This window comes from Chiloscyllium plagiosum, chromosome 6, assembly GCF_004010195.1.
Source record: "Chiloscyllium plagiosum isolate BGI_BamShark_2017 chromosome 6, ASM401019v2, whole genome shotgun sequence".
Lineage (NCBI taxonomy): Eukaryota > Metazoa > Chordata > Chondrichthyes > Orectolobiformes > Hemiscylliidae > Chiloscyllium > Chiloscyllium plagiosum.
Window position 1 is genome coordinate 117,467,173 of NC_057715.1, and position 17,527 is coordinate 117,484,699.

General features: G+C 43.1%; 1 protein-coding gene across 5 annotated transcripts in view; it reads left to right on the top strand.

Moving 5' to 3' along the window:
- pgm2l1 (phosphoglucomutase 2-like 1) overlaps nt 1–17,527 on the top strand; it is a 147,589-nt gene that overhangs the window by 112,415 nt on the left and 17,647 nt on the right. For all 5 annotated transcript variants that reach the window (XM_043692556.1, XM_043692557.1, XM_043692558.1 and 2 more), the window contains 3 exons: nt 3,109–3,206; nt 14,719–14,899; nt 15,707–15,800. In XM_043692556.1, coding sequence (XP_043548491.1) covers nt 3,109–3,206; nt 14,719–14,899; nt 15,707–15,800 — 373 coding nt within the window. The remainder of the gene's footprint in view (nt 1–3,108; nt 3,207–14,718; nt 14,900–15,706; nt 15,801–17,527) is intronic.

The window sequence follows — 17,527 nt, forward strand, 5'->3', positions numbered from 1 at the left end:
CTCTTAAACTCAATCCCTCTGTTAATGAAAGCCAACACACCATATGCTTTCTTAACAACCCTGTCCACTTGGTTGGCCATTTTAAGGGATCTATGTACCTGCACACCAAGATCCCACTGTTCCTCCATACTGCCAAGAATCCTGTCTTTAATCCTGTACTCTGCTTTCAAATTCGACCTTCCAAAATGCATCACCTCGCATTTATCCAGGTTGAACTCCATCTGCCACCTCTCAGCCCATCTCTGCATCCTGTCAATGTCACACTGCAGCCTACAACAGCCCTCTATACTGTCAACGACACCTCCAACCTTTGTGTCGTCTGCAAACTTGCTAACCCATCCTTCAATCTCCTCATCCAAGTCATTAATAAAAATTACAAAGAGTAGAAGCCTAAGAACAGAGCCCTGTGGAACACCACTTCCAGGCAGAATACTTTCCTTCCACTACCACTTGCTGTCTTCTGTCGACCAGCCAATTCTGTATCCAAACAGCAAAATTTCCCTGTATCCCATTCCTCCTGACCTTCTGAACGAGCCTACCATGGGGAACCTTATCAAATGCCTTGCTGAAGTCCAAATACGCCACATCCACCACTCGACCCTCATTAACTTGTCTAGTAACATCCTCAGTGAACTAAGGGTAGTCGTTGTTGTGTCACCATAGTCTTACCAGACCATAGGAGCTGCTCTCTTATTGGAGAGAAGCGACTGGTGGTGATTTAACCTGAGGGCCACAGACCTCAGGCGAGGGAAGAGGTTGAGAAGGAGAATCCTTCATGGTAACCTCAAACCAGTGATGGGAATTGAACCCACACTGTTGACATCATACTGCTCTGCAAATCAACAATTCAGCCACCTGAGCTAAACCAATTCGCTAGGGGATTAGTGTCTTAGCATGAAAGAAGATTGGCTAGCTACAGGAAACAGACGGTATGGTCTTTGGCCAAACGTAATGATTGATGTCTGTAGAGATTTGTACTGGGACCTTAATTTGTCAATTTCGGTAAAATGACTTTGATAAAGGGGTGGAAAATATGGTTATCAAATTTGCTGATGACACAAAGATAGGTAGGAAAATTCTGTGTTATTAAATAAGGTTGGCACCTTTTTTTTTTGCAGAGCTGTTGTCCTTTCTGTTCTATATAGATTATCTAACCAGCGTTGCTCCCTTGCCTAATGGTAACAGAAGTAATCATTATAACAGGTTGTGTTTGAATGCAGTTCTACAAATGCTGTGGTCCACAGTGCCTCTTGGTTGCCTAGTTTTGAGTTGCTAAATTTGTTCTGACTCTATCCCTTTTAACAAAGTAATACTGGGACACCACAGTGGGAGAGTCCTCATATGAAAATGCTGTTTGATATCTTTTTAATAGTGATTCTGGTATTTTTCATAACATTTAATTTTGAACTGACTGGTTTGTAGATTTCTGTATTTGTAGTCTCTCCTCTTTTGAATACAGAAATAATTTTAGATGTCTGCCAGTTCTCTGATACTACACTTTTTTTTCTATTGATCATGTATGGATATTACAGCTGTCTCCTTTCCATTTGCAATTTGACTAATCACAGAAAGTACTATTTTTACTTGTAGCACTTGAACTAGCAAGTACTGCCTTGCAGTTTATTAATGGGACAGAAGTGACTTGTTAATGAAAAACCTGTGAAAATTGTCCAGAAAGGACTGATACCTGAATTTGACATGCCATTCAAAATGGTACTACAAGCTGTATGCATAATGAACTTTTATTAGGACTGTGGATTTTGCAATTAAATGGACAAAAGAACTGTAACTTGTACCTGTGTTCCAAGAATAAATTCTGGGCAAAGAGTTAAGCACTTCTTGATATTCTTTCATAAGATGTGAGTATTTTTGTCTTTCCCTAATTGCCTTTGTGGAGGTGCCCTTTCTTGATTTACACTGATCTTCTAATCCATTCTACTGCCTGTCTTCCAACACTACATACATGTAGTTAGAGTCAAGAATGTGGTGCAGCAGGACAGGCAGTATCTGAGGAGCAGGAGAATCAATGTTTTGGGCATAAGCCCTTCATCAAGAATGCGGCTTATGGGCCAAGGGGTAGAGAGATAAATGGGAGGGTGGGGCTGGTGGGAGGGCAAATGAGAGTGCGATTGGTAGATGGACATGGGTGGTAATGGTGATAGGTCGGAGAGGAGGGTGGACCGGATAGGTGGGAAGGAAGTGGACAGGTAGGACAGGTCATTAGCGCGGTGCTGTGTTGGAAGGTTGGATTTGGGATAAGGTGCATCTGTACAAGGCCTTGGTGAGACCACATCTGGAGTACAGTGGACAATTTTGATCACCTTATTTGCCTAAATAGCCAGCAATACCCATGTCCCATGAGCAACTTTAAGAAGATACTAACTCAGATCACGAAAACACTTGGTGAAAGTGGTAAGTTTTGAGGAATGTCTTAAAGGAGGAAGCCAGTTTAAGGAGGAAAGACTAAAGCTTGGGGTCTAGTCAGCTGAAGGTACACTCCAGAAGCCCTGACTTTAATCGAGTAAAACAATGCAATAATTACAGTGTTAAAAATAATCTGACCCGGTTTCCTTGTTAGTTTGGTACTGTATACTCATAATGGTGATACACAGGTTGTAACGTGAAGTTATATTTGAATCCTAGTTGGGTGCTTCTGTAGTTTATAAAAGTTGGAGCTTAAGATTTTTGACCTATGACCTTAAATATTGTTATAGGGGTTTTGCTAGAGTGCTGCTGTAGTTTTCAAATTGTGTGCAAAATTATAGGATATCCCAGTTGGGCTTCAAGGTAATGCCCACTGATCACTTTTCAAAAGATGAATTATGTATGTTGGCGTCAGCAGGTACAGCGACTGGAATTATAGGTCTCAGATTTTTGGATCATTCATTTAGTTCACACTGAGACGATCTCCTGTGTCTGTGGGATTCATGGAGGGTTTAAAATTGGATTTCTCGTCTTGTCTGTCTCTCTCTCTTTCTCTTTCTCTGTCTCTCTTTCAGCCAGTCTGCAACATATTTGCATGCCAAAGGTGGTTGCACAACTTGGTGTTGAACTCTTACTGTAAATAGGACCTAGCTGATGTGACCTTTCCCTGCTTTATTTTACTAGATTCTTGCAATCAAGCTGGCTGAGAGTGAAGCTGCTCGAATTGTGTTGGCCACAGACCCCGATGCAGACAGACTTGCAGTTGCAGAACAACAAGAAGAGTGAGTGTCAGTAATTGCATTTTACAAAATGGTCCCGACATTTATATTTATTAAAAACGTTCTGAATAAAACAGCTACTTTCTACAATTAGACATATGCAAATACATCTTTAATATTAAACAAATAACTGTGGATCTGAAACAAACAAGATCAGAAATTCCTGAAGAAACTCAGCAGATTTGGCAGCATTTGCGGAGAGAAAACAGAGTTAAATTTTTGAGTCTAGTGACCATCTTTCAGGACTGGAAGCAACTGGGCAAGGTTGGTATTTATTTCTGGATTAGTGGTGCTGGAAGAGCACAGCAATTCAGGCAGCATCCGAGGACAGGCAAAATCGACGTTTCGGGCAAAAGCCCTTCATCAGGAATAAAGGCAGAGAGCCTGAAGCATGGAGAGATAAGCTAGCCCTGGGGTTGAAGTGTTCCGAGGCGGAAGATGAGGCGTTCCCACATTGATGCCCTGGGGTTGAAGTGTTCCGAGGCGGAAGATGAGGCGTTCCCACATTGATGCCCTGGGGTTGAAGTGTTCCGAGGCGGAAGATGAGGCGTTCCCACATTGATGCCCTGGGGTTGAAGTGTTCCGAGGCGGAAGATGAGGCGTTCCCACATTGATGCCCTGGGGTTGAAGTGTTCCGAGGCGGAAGATGAGGCGTTCCCACATTGATGCCCTGGGGTTGAAGTGTTCCGAGGCGGAAGATGAGGCGTTCCCACATTGATGCCCTGGGGTTGAAGTGTTCCGAGGCGGAAGATGAGGCGTTCCCACATTGATGCCCTGGGGTTGAAGTGTTCCGAGGCGGAAGATGAGGCGTTCCCACATTGATGCCCTGGGGTTGAAGTGTTCCGAGGCGGAAGATGAGGCGTTCCCACATTGATGCCCTGGGGTTGAAGTGTTCCGAGGCGGAAGATGAGGCGTTCCCACATTGATGCCCTGGGGTTGAAGTGTTCCGAGGCGGAAGATGAGGCGTTCCCACATTGATGCCCTGGGGTTGAAGTGTTCCGAGGCGGAAGATGAGGCGTTCCCACATTGATGCCCTGGGGTTGAAGTGTTCCGAGGCGGAAGATGAGGCGTTCCCACATTGATGCCCTGGGGTTGAAGTGTTCCGAGGCGGAAGATGAGGCGTTCCCACATTGATGCCCTGGGGTTGAAGTGTTCCGAGGCGGAAGATGAGGGAAATCCACATTGATGCCCTGGGGTTGAAGTGTTCCGAGGCGGAAGATGAGGCGTTCCCACATTGATGCCCTGGGGTTGAAGTGTTCCGAGGCGGAAGATGAGGCGTTCCCACATTGATGCCCTGGGGTTGAAGTGTTCCGAGGCGGAAGATGAGGCGTTCCCACATTGATGCCCTGGGGTTGAAGTGTTCCGAGGCGGAAGATGAGGCGTTCCCACATTATGCTAAATTGGAGTTTGGGGGAGGGGAGTGTGGGTGAAAGGAGTAAGCAGATAGGTGGAGAGAGAGAGAAAAAAAGAGTAGGCAGCCAAAGGGTTGTTAACAGTAAACCAGGGAGGAAGAGAGGCTAGATAGGTGATAATGAGATCTATGAGTAGTTGAAAATCGGTTGGCTGTGCTGATAAACAGGCCATTTCATAGGAGGACTTGGGGGGGATGGTGTGGGTAGGTAATTGACAAGAAGGGAGACGTTCATGTTCTGAAATTATTAAACTCAGTGTTGAGTCCTCAAGGCTGTAGGGCCCTCAAGTGGAGATGAGTTGTGTTTCTTCCAGCTTGTGTTGAGCTTCACTGGAGCACTGCAGCAGGTGAGACCGAGATGTTGGCATGGGTCTTTATTTAATATACTTCATTTGCTTGTAATTTGTAAGCATCCTCTAAAGAGAAAGGAGCTCTTCCTTTATTAGGATGGATCCTTGTTTTGAATTTTTAATTCTGAGTGCCGGTGGAAAATGTAAGTTTATTAATAAATCTGGAATGAAAAGTAATGGGGACCATGAAACCTGTCATTCAAAAAAAAATCTAGTTTTAGTTTGCTACTGATTTCTTCAAGGAATGAAATCTACAATCCTTGCCTGTTATGACCTTGCCTGACTCCAGACTCTGATGTGATTTACTCTTAACTCCCTTATGAATTGGCTAATGAGCAACCAACTCAGTTGTAACAATGTTGAATAAAAGGCAAAACTCAATAGACCACCCAGCATCAACTTTGGTACCAGAAGCACGCAAATGACAATAGCAGGGAACATCACATTGACAGACTTTGGAACATTACAAAGTGTTAGAGTCATCACAGAAACAGACTCTTCAGTCTAACCAGACAATGGTGAGCATAATCCCAAACTAAACTAGCCCATATCCCTCCAAACACTTCTTATTCATGTACTTACGTAAATATCTTTTAAACATAACTGCATCCGCATCCACCAGTTCCTCTAAGTCTATACCACACACGAACCACTCTGTGTTAAAAATAAATTGCCACTCTTTATTTAAAGCTTTCTCATGTCATCTTAAAAGTAGATCCCTTATCTTGAAATCCACCACCAACCACTTCCTCCACCCCCAACCCCCTCTTGGGGATGGGGGGGAACTTGCCATTAACCCTATTTTCCTCATGATTTTGTAAACCTCTGTAACGTCCCCCCTCAATCACTTACACCACAGTGAAAAAGTCAAAAGTGTGGTGCTGGGAAAGCACAGCCAGTCAGGCTGCATTTGAGGAGTAGGAGAGTTGACATTTCGAGCATGAGGTCTTCATCAGGAATGAGGGGTGGCCCAAGGGGGCTGAGAGATAAATGGGAGAAGGGTGGGGCTGAGGCAAGTTAGCTGGTAATGCAATAAGTAAATGAAGGTGGGGGATGGCGATAGGTCAGATTTAGAGGGTGGAGTGGATATGTGGGAAGGAAGATGTACAGGTAGGGCAGTGCTGAGTTGGAGGGTTGGGACAAGGTGCGGGGAGGGGAAATGAGGAAACTGGTGAATCGACATTGATCTCGTGTGGTTGGAGGGTCCTAAGGCAGAAGATGAGGTGTTCTTCCTCTAGGCGTCGGGTGGTTCGAGTTTGGTGGAGGCGGCCCAGGACTTGCAAGTCTTTGTTGGAGTGGGAGGAGGAGTTGAAGTGTTCGGCCACAGGACTGTGGGGTTGTTTAGTGCATGTGTCCCAGAGATGTTCTCTGAAACGGTCGCAAGTGGCATCCTGTTTCCTTAATGTAGAGGAGACCACGTCAAGAGCACCGGATACAGGACATGGCGTGTATGGAAATACATGTAACTCTCTGTCAAATGTGGAAGGATCCTTTGGGTCCTTGGACAGAAGTGAGGCATGAGTTGAGGGCACAGGTTTTGCACATCTTGCAGTGGCAAGGGAGATGCTGGAAGTGGAATGTGCATTGGTGGGGGCGGGGGGCAACCTAACAAGGGAGTCGCGGAGGGAATGGTCTCTTTGGAACGCAGATAGGGGTGGGGAGGGAAATATATCCCTGGTGGTGGGATCTGTTTGTGTATGGCGGAAATGGAGCTGGATGACGCGTTTTATCCAGAGGTTGGTGGGTGGAAGGTGAGGACCAAGGGGGTTCTGTCCTTGTTGCAATTGAATGAATGGGGTTCAACGGTGGAGGTGCGGGAAGTGGAGGAGATGTGCTGGAGGGCATCGTTGACCACGTGGGAGAGGAAATTGCGCTTTTTGAAGAAGGAGGCCATCTGGCATGTTCTGTGGTGGAATTGGTATTCCTGGGAGCAGATGAGGCGGAAGCAGAGGAATTGGGAGTAAGGGATAGCATTTTTACAGGAGGTAAGGTTTTGGGAGGTGTAGTCCAGGTAGCTGTGGAAGTCAGTGAGTGTGAAGTAGATGTCTGTGTTGAGTCTGTCACTGGAGATAGAGGTCCAGGAAGGAGAGGGAGGTGTCCAAGATGGTCCAGATGAACTTGAGGTCAGCATGGAAGGTGTTCGTGAAGTTGATGAAATGTTCAACATCCTCGTGGGAGCACGAGGTGGCACCAGTACAATAATCGATGTAGCGGAGGAAGAGGTGTGGAAGATGGACTGTTCCATGTACCCGACAAAGAGGCAGGCATAGCTGGGGCACATGAGGGTGCCCATCGCTACTCGTTTGGTCTGAAGGAAGTGGGAGGTACTTTGTCCGATAGTGAAAAAGTCCCAGCCTGTCCCAATAACTCAAATCCTCCATTTCTGCCACCATTCTGATAAATATCTTGTGAACGGCCTCCAGCTTAATGATATCCTTCATGTAGCTGGACAACCAGAGCTGGACACAGTACTCCAGAAGAGGCTTTTGCCTTTTTTACCTTCAAGAGGAAGACTTTTGCCAGAAAGTAGCTTTTTTTGCCTTTTTCTTTAAAAGTTAGTCTCAGCTTATTTTTCCCTTTTACTCTGTGTATATGTATGAGAGTATCTGGGCAACTGTGCCAGAAATTGGGAGATTTGTCCCACAGCCTCGCTCAGCAACAATCTGACATTATTGTATTTGCAGCCAAGTCTATTGCCATCCTGGGATATGTGCTGCTTCACCAGCATGACGCACTCACCAGAGAACGCAACATAATGGAACCATTCTCATAAATCATTTCTGCACCCTCTCTAAAGCCTTTACATTCTTCATTCAGTGTGATGCCTAGAAATGTACACAGTTCTCTAATTGAAAACAAGCTGGTCCTTTACAGGAGTTCAGTGTAATTTCCTTTCATTTTTGTGTGTCTGTTTATCTATCCAGGATCCTGTATGCGTTTTAAATGTTTTCTTGACTTGTCCTGCCACTTTCAATGTTTGTGCATATATGCACTCCCAGATGTCTTTGATTCCGCACAACTTTACAATTGTACAATACTTTGTCCTGTCACTTCTGTGTAATAACTTTCAAATGTCAAGTTTCTGCCCATTCATTTCCAAGTTTTGCATTGTCAGCAAATTTTGAGACTTATTGGCACAGCCTGGTGCAACATAGACTGTAGTGGGTCAAGGAAATAGCTCACCTCCATCCTGTCAAGAGTCAGTTAGAAATGGGTAGTACATGCTGGCTTAGCCAGCAGCTGTCAGATCTCCAAAGGGAATGGAACAAACATATAATGTGTGCAGTCTTGCTGACCTGTAAAACACCCTGCAACGTAATCAGAATGACCTTTTTAGGGAAGTGAATGAATCATGTGGGAGTCACGTGGATACAGTCTGCCAGCAGCCTACAATCCCAGACGTGTCCGGGCACTTCACTGCTTTCTCTTCAAATTGCTAAAACAAACATTACATTTATAGATATTTTAAAAGTTCAAAGGAAGTTAAGTGATATTGGGCCAATTTCATACCAAAGGTCATTATGCAGTGGAGGGACTTTTCCATTATAAGCCTGCATTCCATTGAGTCAAAATTGGTAACTGACTTCATCACATATTGTTTGCCTCCAGAATGTCCCAAACTAAGTTATTTGAAATTGAAATAACATTAATAATTTGAATATAACATTGCCTATCCTGAATTTTATTTTACATAAATGAAGGGAAACAAATTGAAAGAAAAATATTTGAAGTCCATTCCATAAAGACACCTTATGATGTGGTAAAATGGAATATGAAATATTGCCATAGTCATTTACAATGATAAATATTATCTTGAAGACCATGACTACCAGAAGATTTGTAATAATAGGCTTCTTTTACTAGGAGTCTTTGGATTTGGTAGGTTTGTTTAAAATTTGCACAAAATGACTTTTTGGCCCATGCTACAGAGTTGTGTGAAGCTGAGAAACCTCTTATTAGAACCTGATTCCATGTCCAGTGGTCTCTGCGTTAGGCCGTAACTAACTGCTGTGTCTTAGACAAAATAACAGGGACAGAAAACTGGGAAACCATGTTTCTTGCTTCTCTGCTCTCCACTCTTTTGTGCTGAAGACTATGGCTGTTGGGTAAAGTCGCCATAGTCTTACCAGACCAGAGTGCTGCTCTCTCATTAGCGACAGACCAAGTGGTGGGTTAACCCCATGGTCACTACACCTTGAGTGAGGGGAGAGATTGAGAAGGAGACTCCTTCATGGTTACCTCAGCGAATGTTGGCTCCACTCTGCATCACACGCCAGCTGTCCAGCCAGCTGAGCTAACCGATCCCAAACTGATTTGGGTAAAGGCAGGATCAGGCTCAATGGTTGCCACCACAGTTGGATCTCCAACTAATGAAAACTTTTGGGACTTGTTCAAATTGAATTTTTTGTATTTGTTTATGCAATATTGATTGCCCATCCCTAATTGCCTAAAGGGCAGTGAAGATGCAACCATTGTTTGTTTTGGAGTCACAAGTGAACTAAAGGGCTTTGATGAATCAGATGAATATTTACAGCAATCAACATCGGGCACATGGTTATCATTAGGCTGGGTTTTTATTCCAGTTATTTTAATTGGATTCAAATTTCACAATCTGCCATGTAGGATTTGAACCAATGTTCCATGTCTCCTTGCGACTGGATTATTAGTCCAGTGACATTTCCACTACACACCCACTTCCCCCTAAATAGCTGATCAGGTAAGATGGAAGCCACCTTTGCTCATGTATTAGGAGAGGAGGGATCACCCATGCACACGCTTTAGGTCTGTGACCTTTTTCATCCAAACCTAGCAACATTTCGTTGCATTTCTACACCCCACCCAAATTGTTTAAATTTAGAATAATGTGGAAACTTTGAAAAGTTTGAAATAGATTATTGTGTGAATTATTATTGCTCGTAATTATCTGATCACACCTTTTACATCATGAGCTGTGATTTGTGGGTTCTCTGAAGCTCCATTAGTATCTTCAAACAGCCACAATCCCTTTCTGAAAGGTAGTAAAGCTCATATCCTGAGTCTCAAATCATTTACAACATAACGCCATTTGAATGCATTATGAAACAAATGTCTGTGAAGCGTTTCTGTCAATTTCAGTTTTGGTTTTAGAAGTTGAATCATTGAACCTGATTGTACAGTTGATCACTGAGAAGAATTTTTAGCTCGCCTAGTGAGCTAACAATAGCTGGATCAGAAATTGGCTAGCTGAAAGAAGACAGGGGGTGGTGGTTGATGGGAAATGTTCATCCTGGAGCTCAGTTACCAATGGTGTGCTGCAAGGATCCATTTTGGGGCCACTGCCGTTTGTAATTTTAATAGATGATCTGGATGTGGGCATAGGAGGATGGGTTAGTAAATTTCGGATGACACTAAGTTGGGCAGACTTGTGGATAGTGCTGAAGGATGTTGCGGGTTACAGAGAGACATAGATAAGATGCAGAGCTAGGCAGAGAAGCGGCAAATGGAGCGTTATGTGGAAAAGTGTGGGTAATTTACTTTGGAAGAAATAACGGGAATGCAGAGTACTGGGCTAATGGTAAAATTCTTGGCGTGGGTGTTGATGAACAGAGAGATCTCAGTGTCCTGGTGCATAAAATCCTTGAAAGTTGCCACCCCGGTTGATAGGGTTGTTAAGAAGACATATGGTGTATTGGCATTTATTGGTAGAGAGATTGAGTTCCGGAGTCATGAGATCATGCTTCAGCTGTACGAGACACTGGTATGGCCGCACCTGGAGTATTGCATACAGTTCTGGTCACTTATAGGAAGGATGTGGAAGCTTTGGAAAGGGTTCAGAGGAGATTTACTAGGATGTTGCCTAGTATGGAAGGAAGGTCTTACGAGGAAAGGCTGAGGGAACTGAGGCTGTTTTCATTGGAGGGAAGAAGGTTGAGAGGTGACTTAATCGAGATGTATGAGATAATCAGAGGGTTAGATAGGGTGTACAGTGAGAGCCTTTTTCTTCTGAAGGTGAAAGCTATCAAAGGGACGTAGCTTTAAATTGAGGGGTGATATATTTAGGACAGATATTAGGGGTAGTTTCTTTGGAATGGCCTGCCTGCAAAGTAATAGACTTGCCGATGTTAAGGGCATTTAAATGGGCGTTGGACATACATATGGATAATAATGGAATGGTGTAGTTTAGATGGACATCTGATTAATTTCACAGGTCGGCACAACATTGAGGGCCGAAGGGCCTGTACTGCGCTGTAACATTCTATGTTCTAGTGGCTTTGTGACTGAAGGCGGGGTTCTGCCCTAATATTAAGCCACATCATTTAGCTCTTACCATGAGTGGGCTAATGAAGCTGGATTTTTTCTATTGGCCTTGATGATTCACGGTTAGGGGGCATTTTCTAAAAGCACTTGGACAAATGGTCAGGGTTCCTCTCCATGTTATTTGTGGACGAGTTGAGTTGTAATACCCTCTGCAGTAAGATAACTTGTGCATCTCAGTTGACCACGTGAAGAGTAGTAGAACACTGTAAAACCTTATTGAAGCAAGGGTTGAGCCTTAAGACTTGGGGAAAAATGTTCAGTGCGAATGTGGCACAATTCCCGACGTTAGGAAATGCATTACTTTCTTACACTGTTGCATAACATTGGGAATTTGTGCGGGGAGTCTGAGCAGATAGGGGAAGCCCTAAATGAGTTTTTTGCTCCGGTTTTCACAAAGGAAAGGGACCTTGTTGTGAATGAGAACTTTGAGCAGCTGGGAAACAGGCTTGACCAGATCAAGATTGATGACGTTGATATGCTGGAAATTTTGGCAAACATTAAGATTGATCAGTCCCCAGGGCCCGACCAGATTTATCCTAGATTGCTCTGGGAAGCGAGAAAGGAGGTTGCTAAGCCGCTGGTGAAGATCTTTGCTTCCTCACTCTCCACGAGGATAATAGGGAAATATCTGGCAATTACAGACCAGTCAGTCTTACGTCTGTGGCCAGCAAGGTTTTGGAAAGAATTCTAAAGGATTGGATTTATGACTGTTTGGAAAAGCATAGCGTGATTAAAGGCAGTCAGCATGGCTTTGTGTGGGGCAGGTCATGTCTCACAAATCTTGTTGAGTTCGTTGAGGAGGTGACGGGATAGGTCGACGAAGGTCAAGCAGTGGATGCGGTGTATATGGACTTCAGCAAGGTATTTGATAAGGTTCCCCCTGGTAGGCTTATTCATAATGTCAGGAGGTATGGGATACAGGGGGATTTGGCTAACTGGATTCAGAATTAGTTGGCTGACAGAAGGTTGTAGATGGAAAGTATTCTGCCTCGAGGTCAGTGTTGAGTGGTGTCCAACAGGGCTCTGTCCTTGAGGCTCTGCGCTTTGTGGTTTTTAAAAATGACTTGGATGAGGAAGTTGAGGGTGGGGTTAGTAAATTTGCTGATGCAAAGGTTGGAGGTGCCTTTGATAATATTGAGGGCTTTTGCAGGTTGCAGTGTGACATAAACAGGATGCGGAGCTGGCCTGAGAAATAACAGGTGGAGTTCAACCTGGATAAATGCAAAGTGACGCATTTTGGAAGATCGAGCTTGAATCCTGAATATAGGATTGGAAACAGGATTCTTGACAGTGTGGAGGAACAGAGGAATCTTGGTGTTCAAGTGCATAGATCCCTCAATGTTGCCACCCAAGTAGATAGGGTTATTAAGAAAGCATATGATATTTTGGCTTTCATTAACAGGGGGATGGAGTTTAGGAGCTGTGAGGTTTTGCAACAGCTCTACAGGTCTGTGGTGAGACCACACTTGGAATATTGTGTCCAGTTCTAGTCACCCTACTATAGGAAAGATACAGAGGCTTTGGAGAGGGTGCAAAGAAGGTTTACTAGGATGCTGCCTAGACTGGAGGGATTGTCTTATGAAGAGAGGTTGACTAAGCTCGGACTTATCTCCTGAAGAGAAGGAGGAAGAGAGGTGACCGGATTGATATATACAAGGTAATGAGAGGCAATAGCCAGACCCTTTGCCGCAGGGCAGGATTGACTGACATGAGAGGTCATAGTTTTAAGATATTAGGAGAAAGGTATAGAGGAGACGTCAGAGGTAGGTTCTTTATGCAGAGTTGTGAAGCATGGAATGCATTGCCAGCGGTGTTGGTGGAAGCAGTCATTAGGGACATTTAAGCAACTGCTGGACGTGCGCTTGGATAGCAGTGAATTGAGGAGTGCGTAGATTAGTTTATTTTATTTTACATGAGGATTAAACCTCAGCCTGTTCTGTTCTGTACTTTTCTATGTTCTATGTAAACATGGTGGATAATCATGAAGACGATGATAATACATACAATTCCTATAATATGGGATCAGGCCATTTGGCTCATCGAGTCCATACTGACCCTCTGAACAGCATCCCACCCCATCCTTTCCTATCTAATCCGACTCCTACGCCATCCCTGAACCCTCATGGCCAATCCACCTAACCTGCACATCTTTGGACTGTGGGAGAAAACAAGAGCACCCAGAGGAAACCAGGGAAAAAGTGCAAACTGCACACAATGCTGGAATCAAACTTGAGTCCCTGGCACTGAGAGGCAACAATGCTAACCACTGAGCCACCATGCCACCCCATTAATCCTATTGTTCCGTTCCAGCTTCTCAAAGGACACACTGATTCATGTGGAAATATTGTCAAAAGCTATTTGACAGTATAGAGTCACAGAGTCATAGAGATGTACAGCATGGAAAAGAACCCTTCGGTCCAACCTGTCCATGCCGACCAGATATCCCAACCCAATCTAATCCTACCTGTCAGCATCTGGCCTATATCCTTTCAAACCCTTTCTATTCATATACCCGTCCAAATGCCTCTTAAATGTTGCAATTGTATCAGCCTCCACCACTTCCTCTGGCAACTCATTCCATACACGTACCACCCTCTGTGTGAAAAAGTTGCCTCTTAGTCTCTTTTACATCTTTCCCCTCTCACCCTAAACCTATGCCCTCTCGTTCTGGACTCCCCGAACCCAGGAAACGACTTTGTCTATTTACCCTATCCATGCCCCTCATAATTTTGTAAACCTTTATATGGTCACCCCTCAGCCTCCAACGCTCCAGGGAAAACAGCCCCAGCCTGTTCAGCCTCTCCGTACAGCTCAAATCCTCCAACCCTGGAAACATCCTTGTAAATCTTTTCTGTACCATTTCAGATTTCACAACATCTTTCGGATAGGAAGGAGACCAGAATTGCATGCAATATTCCAACAGTGGCCTAACCAATGTCCTGTACAGCCGCAACATGAACTCCCAACTCCTGTACTCAATACTCTGACCAATCATTTATCTGAATTAAACTCCATCTGCCACTTCTCAGCCCATTGGCCCATCTGGTCAAGATCCTGTTGTAATCTGAGGTAACCCTCTTCGCTGTCCACTACACCTCCAATTTTGGTGTCATCTGCAAACTTACTAACTGTACCTCTTATGCTTGCATCCAAATCATTTATGTAAATGACAAAAATGTATAATGTAATTGGGGAGGTGATCTGGAAATAAAAGTCTAATGATGACCATGTATCCACTGTTAATTGTCAGAAAAACCCATCTGATTCTCTAATGCTCTTTATGGAAGGAAACTGCCGACCTTACCTACATGTGGTTCCAGACCCACAGCAATGTGGTTCACTCTTAACTGCCCTCTGGGCAATTAGAGATGGTCAATAAATGCTGCCTAGCCACCAATGTCTCATCCCATGAATGAATAAATTTCGAAAACATTTTGTTTCCTGGGTCGTCTTTCAGTGAAAGTTGGAAGGTGTTTTCTGGAAATGAGCTTGGAGCTCTCCTTGGATGGTGGATGTTTAAATGTTGGAAAGACAGACATCCAGATCCGGCTGATGTGAAGGATGTGTATATGCTGGCAACCACAGTCTCATCTAAAATCCTCCAGGCAATCGCAATTCACGAAGGCTTTCACTTTGAGGTGAGGTACAATTTTACAGCAGCTCAGAAGTGTTGATCTATTTAATAAGTAGGTTTCTTTTTAAAAAATGATATTTTCAAAAGATAATCTAGATTGTATTTGAGATGAGGTCTCTTTTACTGAGATGACTAACCATCCTCCTTCCCACTGCTCTTCAGTAACTTGTGTAGGAAAAGTGCATGTGGAACAATGGGGATATGATTGTGAAATTGTTAATCTTCCACCTACAAATTTCTAATATCACCAGATACTTAACATCTATACCATTGTCCCTGCAAAAGTCACTGATTTCAGAACAGTGTTGTGAAGTACATTAAACACTGGCTGCAATGGCTAATTGAGGGTCCAGATGTAACTAATTTATATTTCTAATTGGTAAACAAAATATAAGTAGACACAATTGTTTGGCATGGGATCTCAATTCATTGACATATAGTGTGGATTTTCCCCTCTGGACATGATGAGAAGGGCAAATAATTTGGCAAATTGGCCTTGGAAAGATATGCACCCTCTTCTTGGCACTTCAATTAAGGTCTGGATGACCCAACCAATGACTTTGTCATCCTGTGAAATCATTTTTTAAAATTCTATGATTACTACACTTGTTAATCCTGATTTCACTAAATAAACCAGAATATGTTCACTTCACAAGCTGTTTACTCATACATTGGTTTTAAAGGTTGGGGTATTTTAGCACTGAGCAAGTGAAAAGGGTAAAAATTAACTCATGTCTGTTGTACTTTACATTCCAGTTTCACCACTTGGAGTAATATTTTGCTGTTAACTGTGATGTTTGTTTTGTTTTAGGAAACCTTGCCAGGGTTTAAGTGGATTGGAAATCGAATTGATGCACTCTTGCAAAATGGAAAAGAAGTGCTTTTTGCCTTTGAAGAATCCATTGGTAAGCAACATTCCTGCACCTTCTCTCTGTTCTGGTAAAGTCATGTTTTTGAGAGAAGACTTGTCTGTGAATGCTCTAGATTTGCTGTCATTACATACAAGTGAATTACAAGACTGAGATTCAGTTCAGTAGTTCTGCTAAAGTAATTAATCATGTGAATCAAGAGTCGTTATAAACATCAGCTGAATTTCAGGATCATATCTTGGTTGTGAAATCACTGCTGACCATTAAAAATGTATCTGAATTATATGATCTATTTTAAAAAATGTTTTATATCTCAGCCCATCTCCTCCCTAAAGAGCATTAGTTAACCATAATATAATGGGTAAAATTCATAAGGACATACAGAGGACCTGAGGCTGGGTGGGCGTGGCTGTATGATATATTACATACAAGTCATTTAAAGGTGGTAGAACAGTGTGTAAAAATGATTAATAATCATGCAACACTCTAGAGTTTATTTAATAGGGGTATAGAATACAAGAGCAAGAAGATTATTAAGACAGGAAATGTTGGAGGAACTTAGCAGATCTGACAGCATGAATGGAGAGAGAGACAAAACAGAGTTGACATTTAAGTTCAATATGACATTTTTTTTTAAGAACATTCTGCTGTCAGACCTGCTGAATTTCTCCACCATTTTGTGTTTTTAGTTTTTTTTGCATCTACAATATTTTTAATTTAGGAAGGAAGGTTATTATAAATTGTAGCTGAAAATGTGTTGCTGGAAAAGCGCAGCAGGTCAGGCAGCATCCAAGGAGCAGGAGAATCAACGTTTCGAGCATGAGCCCTTCTTCAGGAATCCATGAGAAGGGCTCATGCCCGAAACATCGATTCTCCTGTTCCCTGGATGCTGCCTGACCTGTTGCGCTTTTCCAGCAACACATTTTCAGCTCTGATCTCCAGCATATGCGGTCCTCACTTTCTCCTACTATAAATTGTATAAAACATTGGCTCACCCGCAACTAGAATATTGTATCCAATTCTGAGCACTTCGGAAAGATGAGAAAGCATTAGAGAACGTGCATAAGGTTCACGAGAGTGGTTCCAGGGATGTGGTTCCAGTTACAAACACTGGCAAAGTGAAGATTCAGGTGTGATTTGATAGTGCTATTCAAATCATGAGAGGACTTGACAGAATGGGTAGAAGGAGCAATGGGACACAAGGAAAAACAAGTGTTTAGGGTTTGGAATGCGCTGCGTGAGACTGTAATGGAGGCCGGCTCAGTCAAAGCTATCTAAAAAGGAAAAAGTGCAGTGATTATGTGGAGAAGATGGATGGAGAGTATTAAATGCAATACTAATTCAAGGAGTCAGTGCAGATGCTGAATGGCCCAGTTCTATAACCATTCTGTGACTCTGTGATTTAATTGAATTATTAATGGAAATCCAACAACTTGATTATTATTTCATGATTTTATTTCTAGTTTTAAAAATTAAAGTTCAAATTCTCAAACATTGGGAGAATTGAACTTGTAATCTGTATTATTAATATTTGGGCTTTTTTGTATAGCTTGACATTGTTCAGTATTTGCTTTTTCTCCAACTAGAATCATAGAATGGTTACATGACAGAAGACCCGTTCCACTGATGGGAACAGTGCCTCCCTATGTCCAGATCCCTAATGATTTGAACAGTTCTATTTAAGCTCACAACTTTCTCTCCTCCAAGCTAAAAAGTCCCAACTTATCCAATGTATAAAGTTAAAAATCACACAACACCAGGTT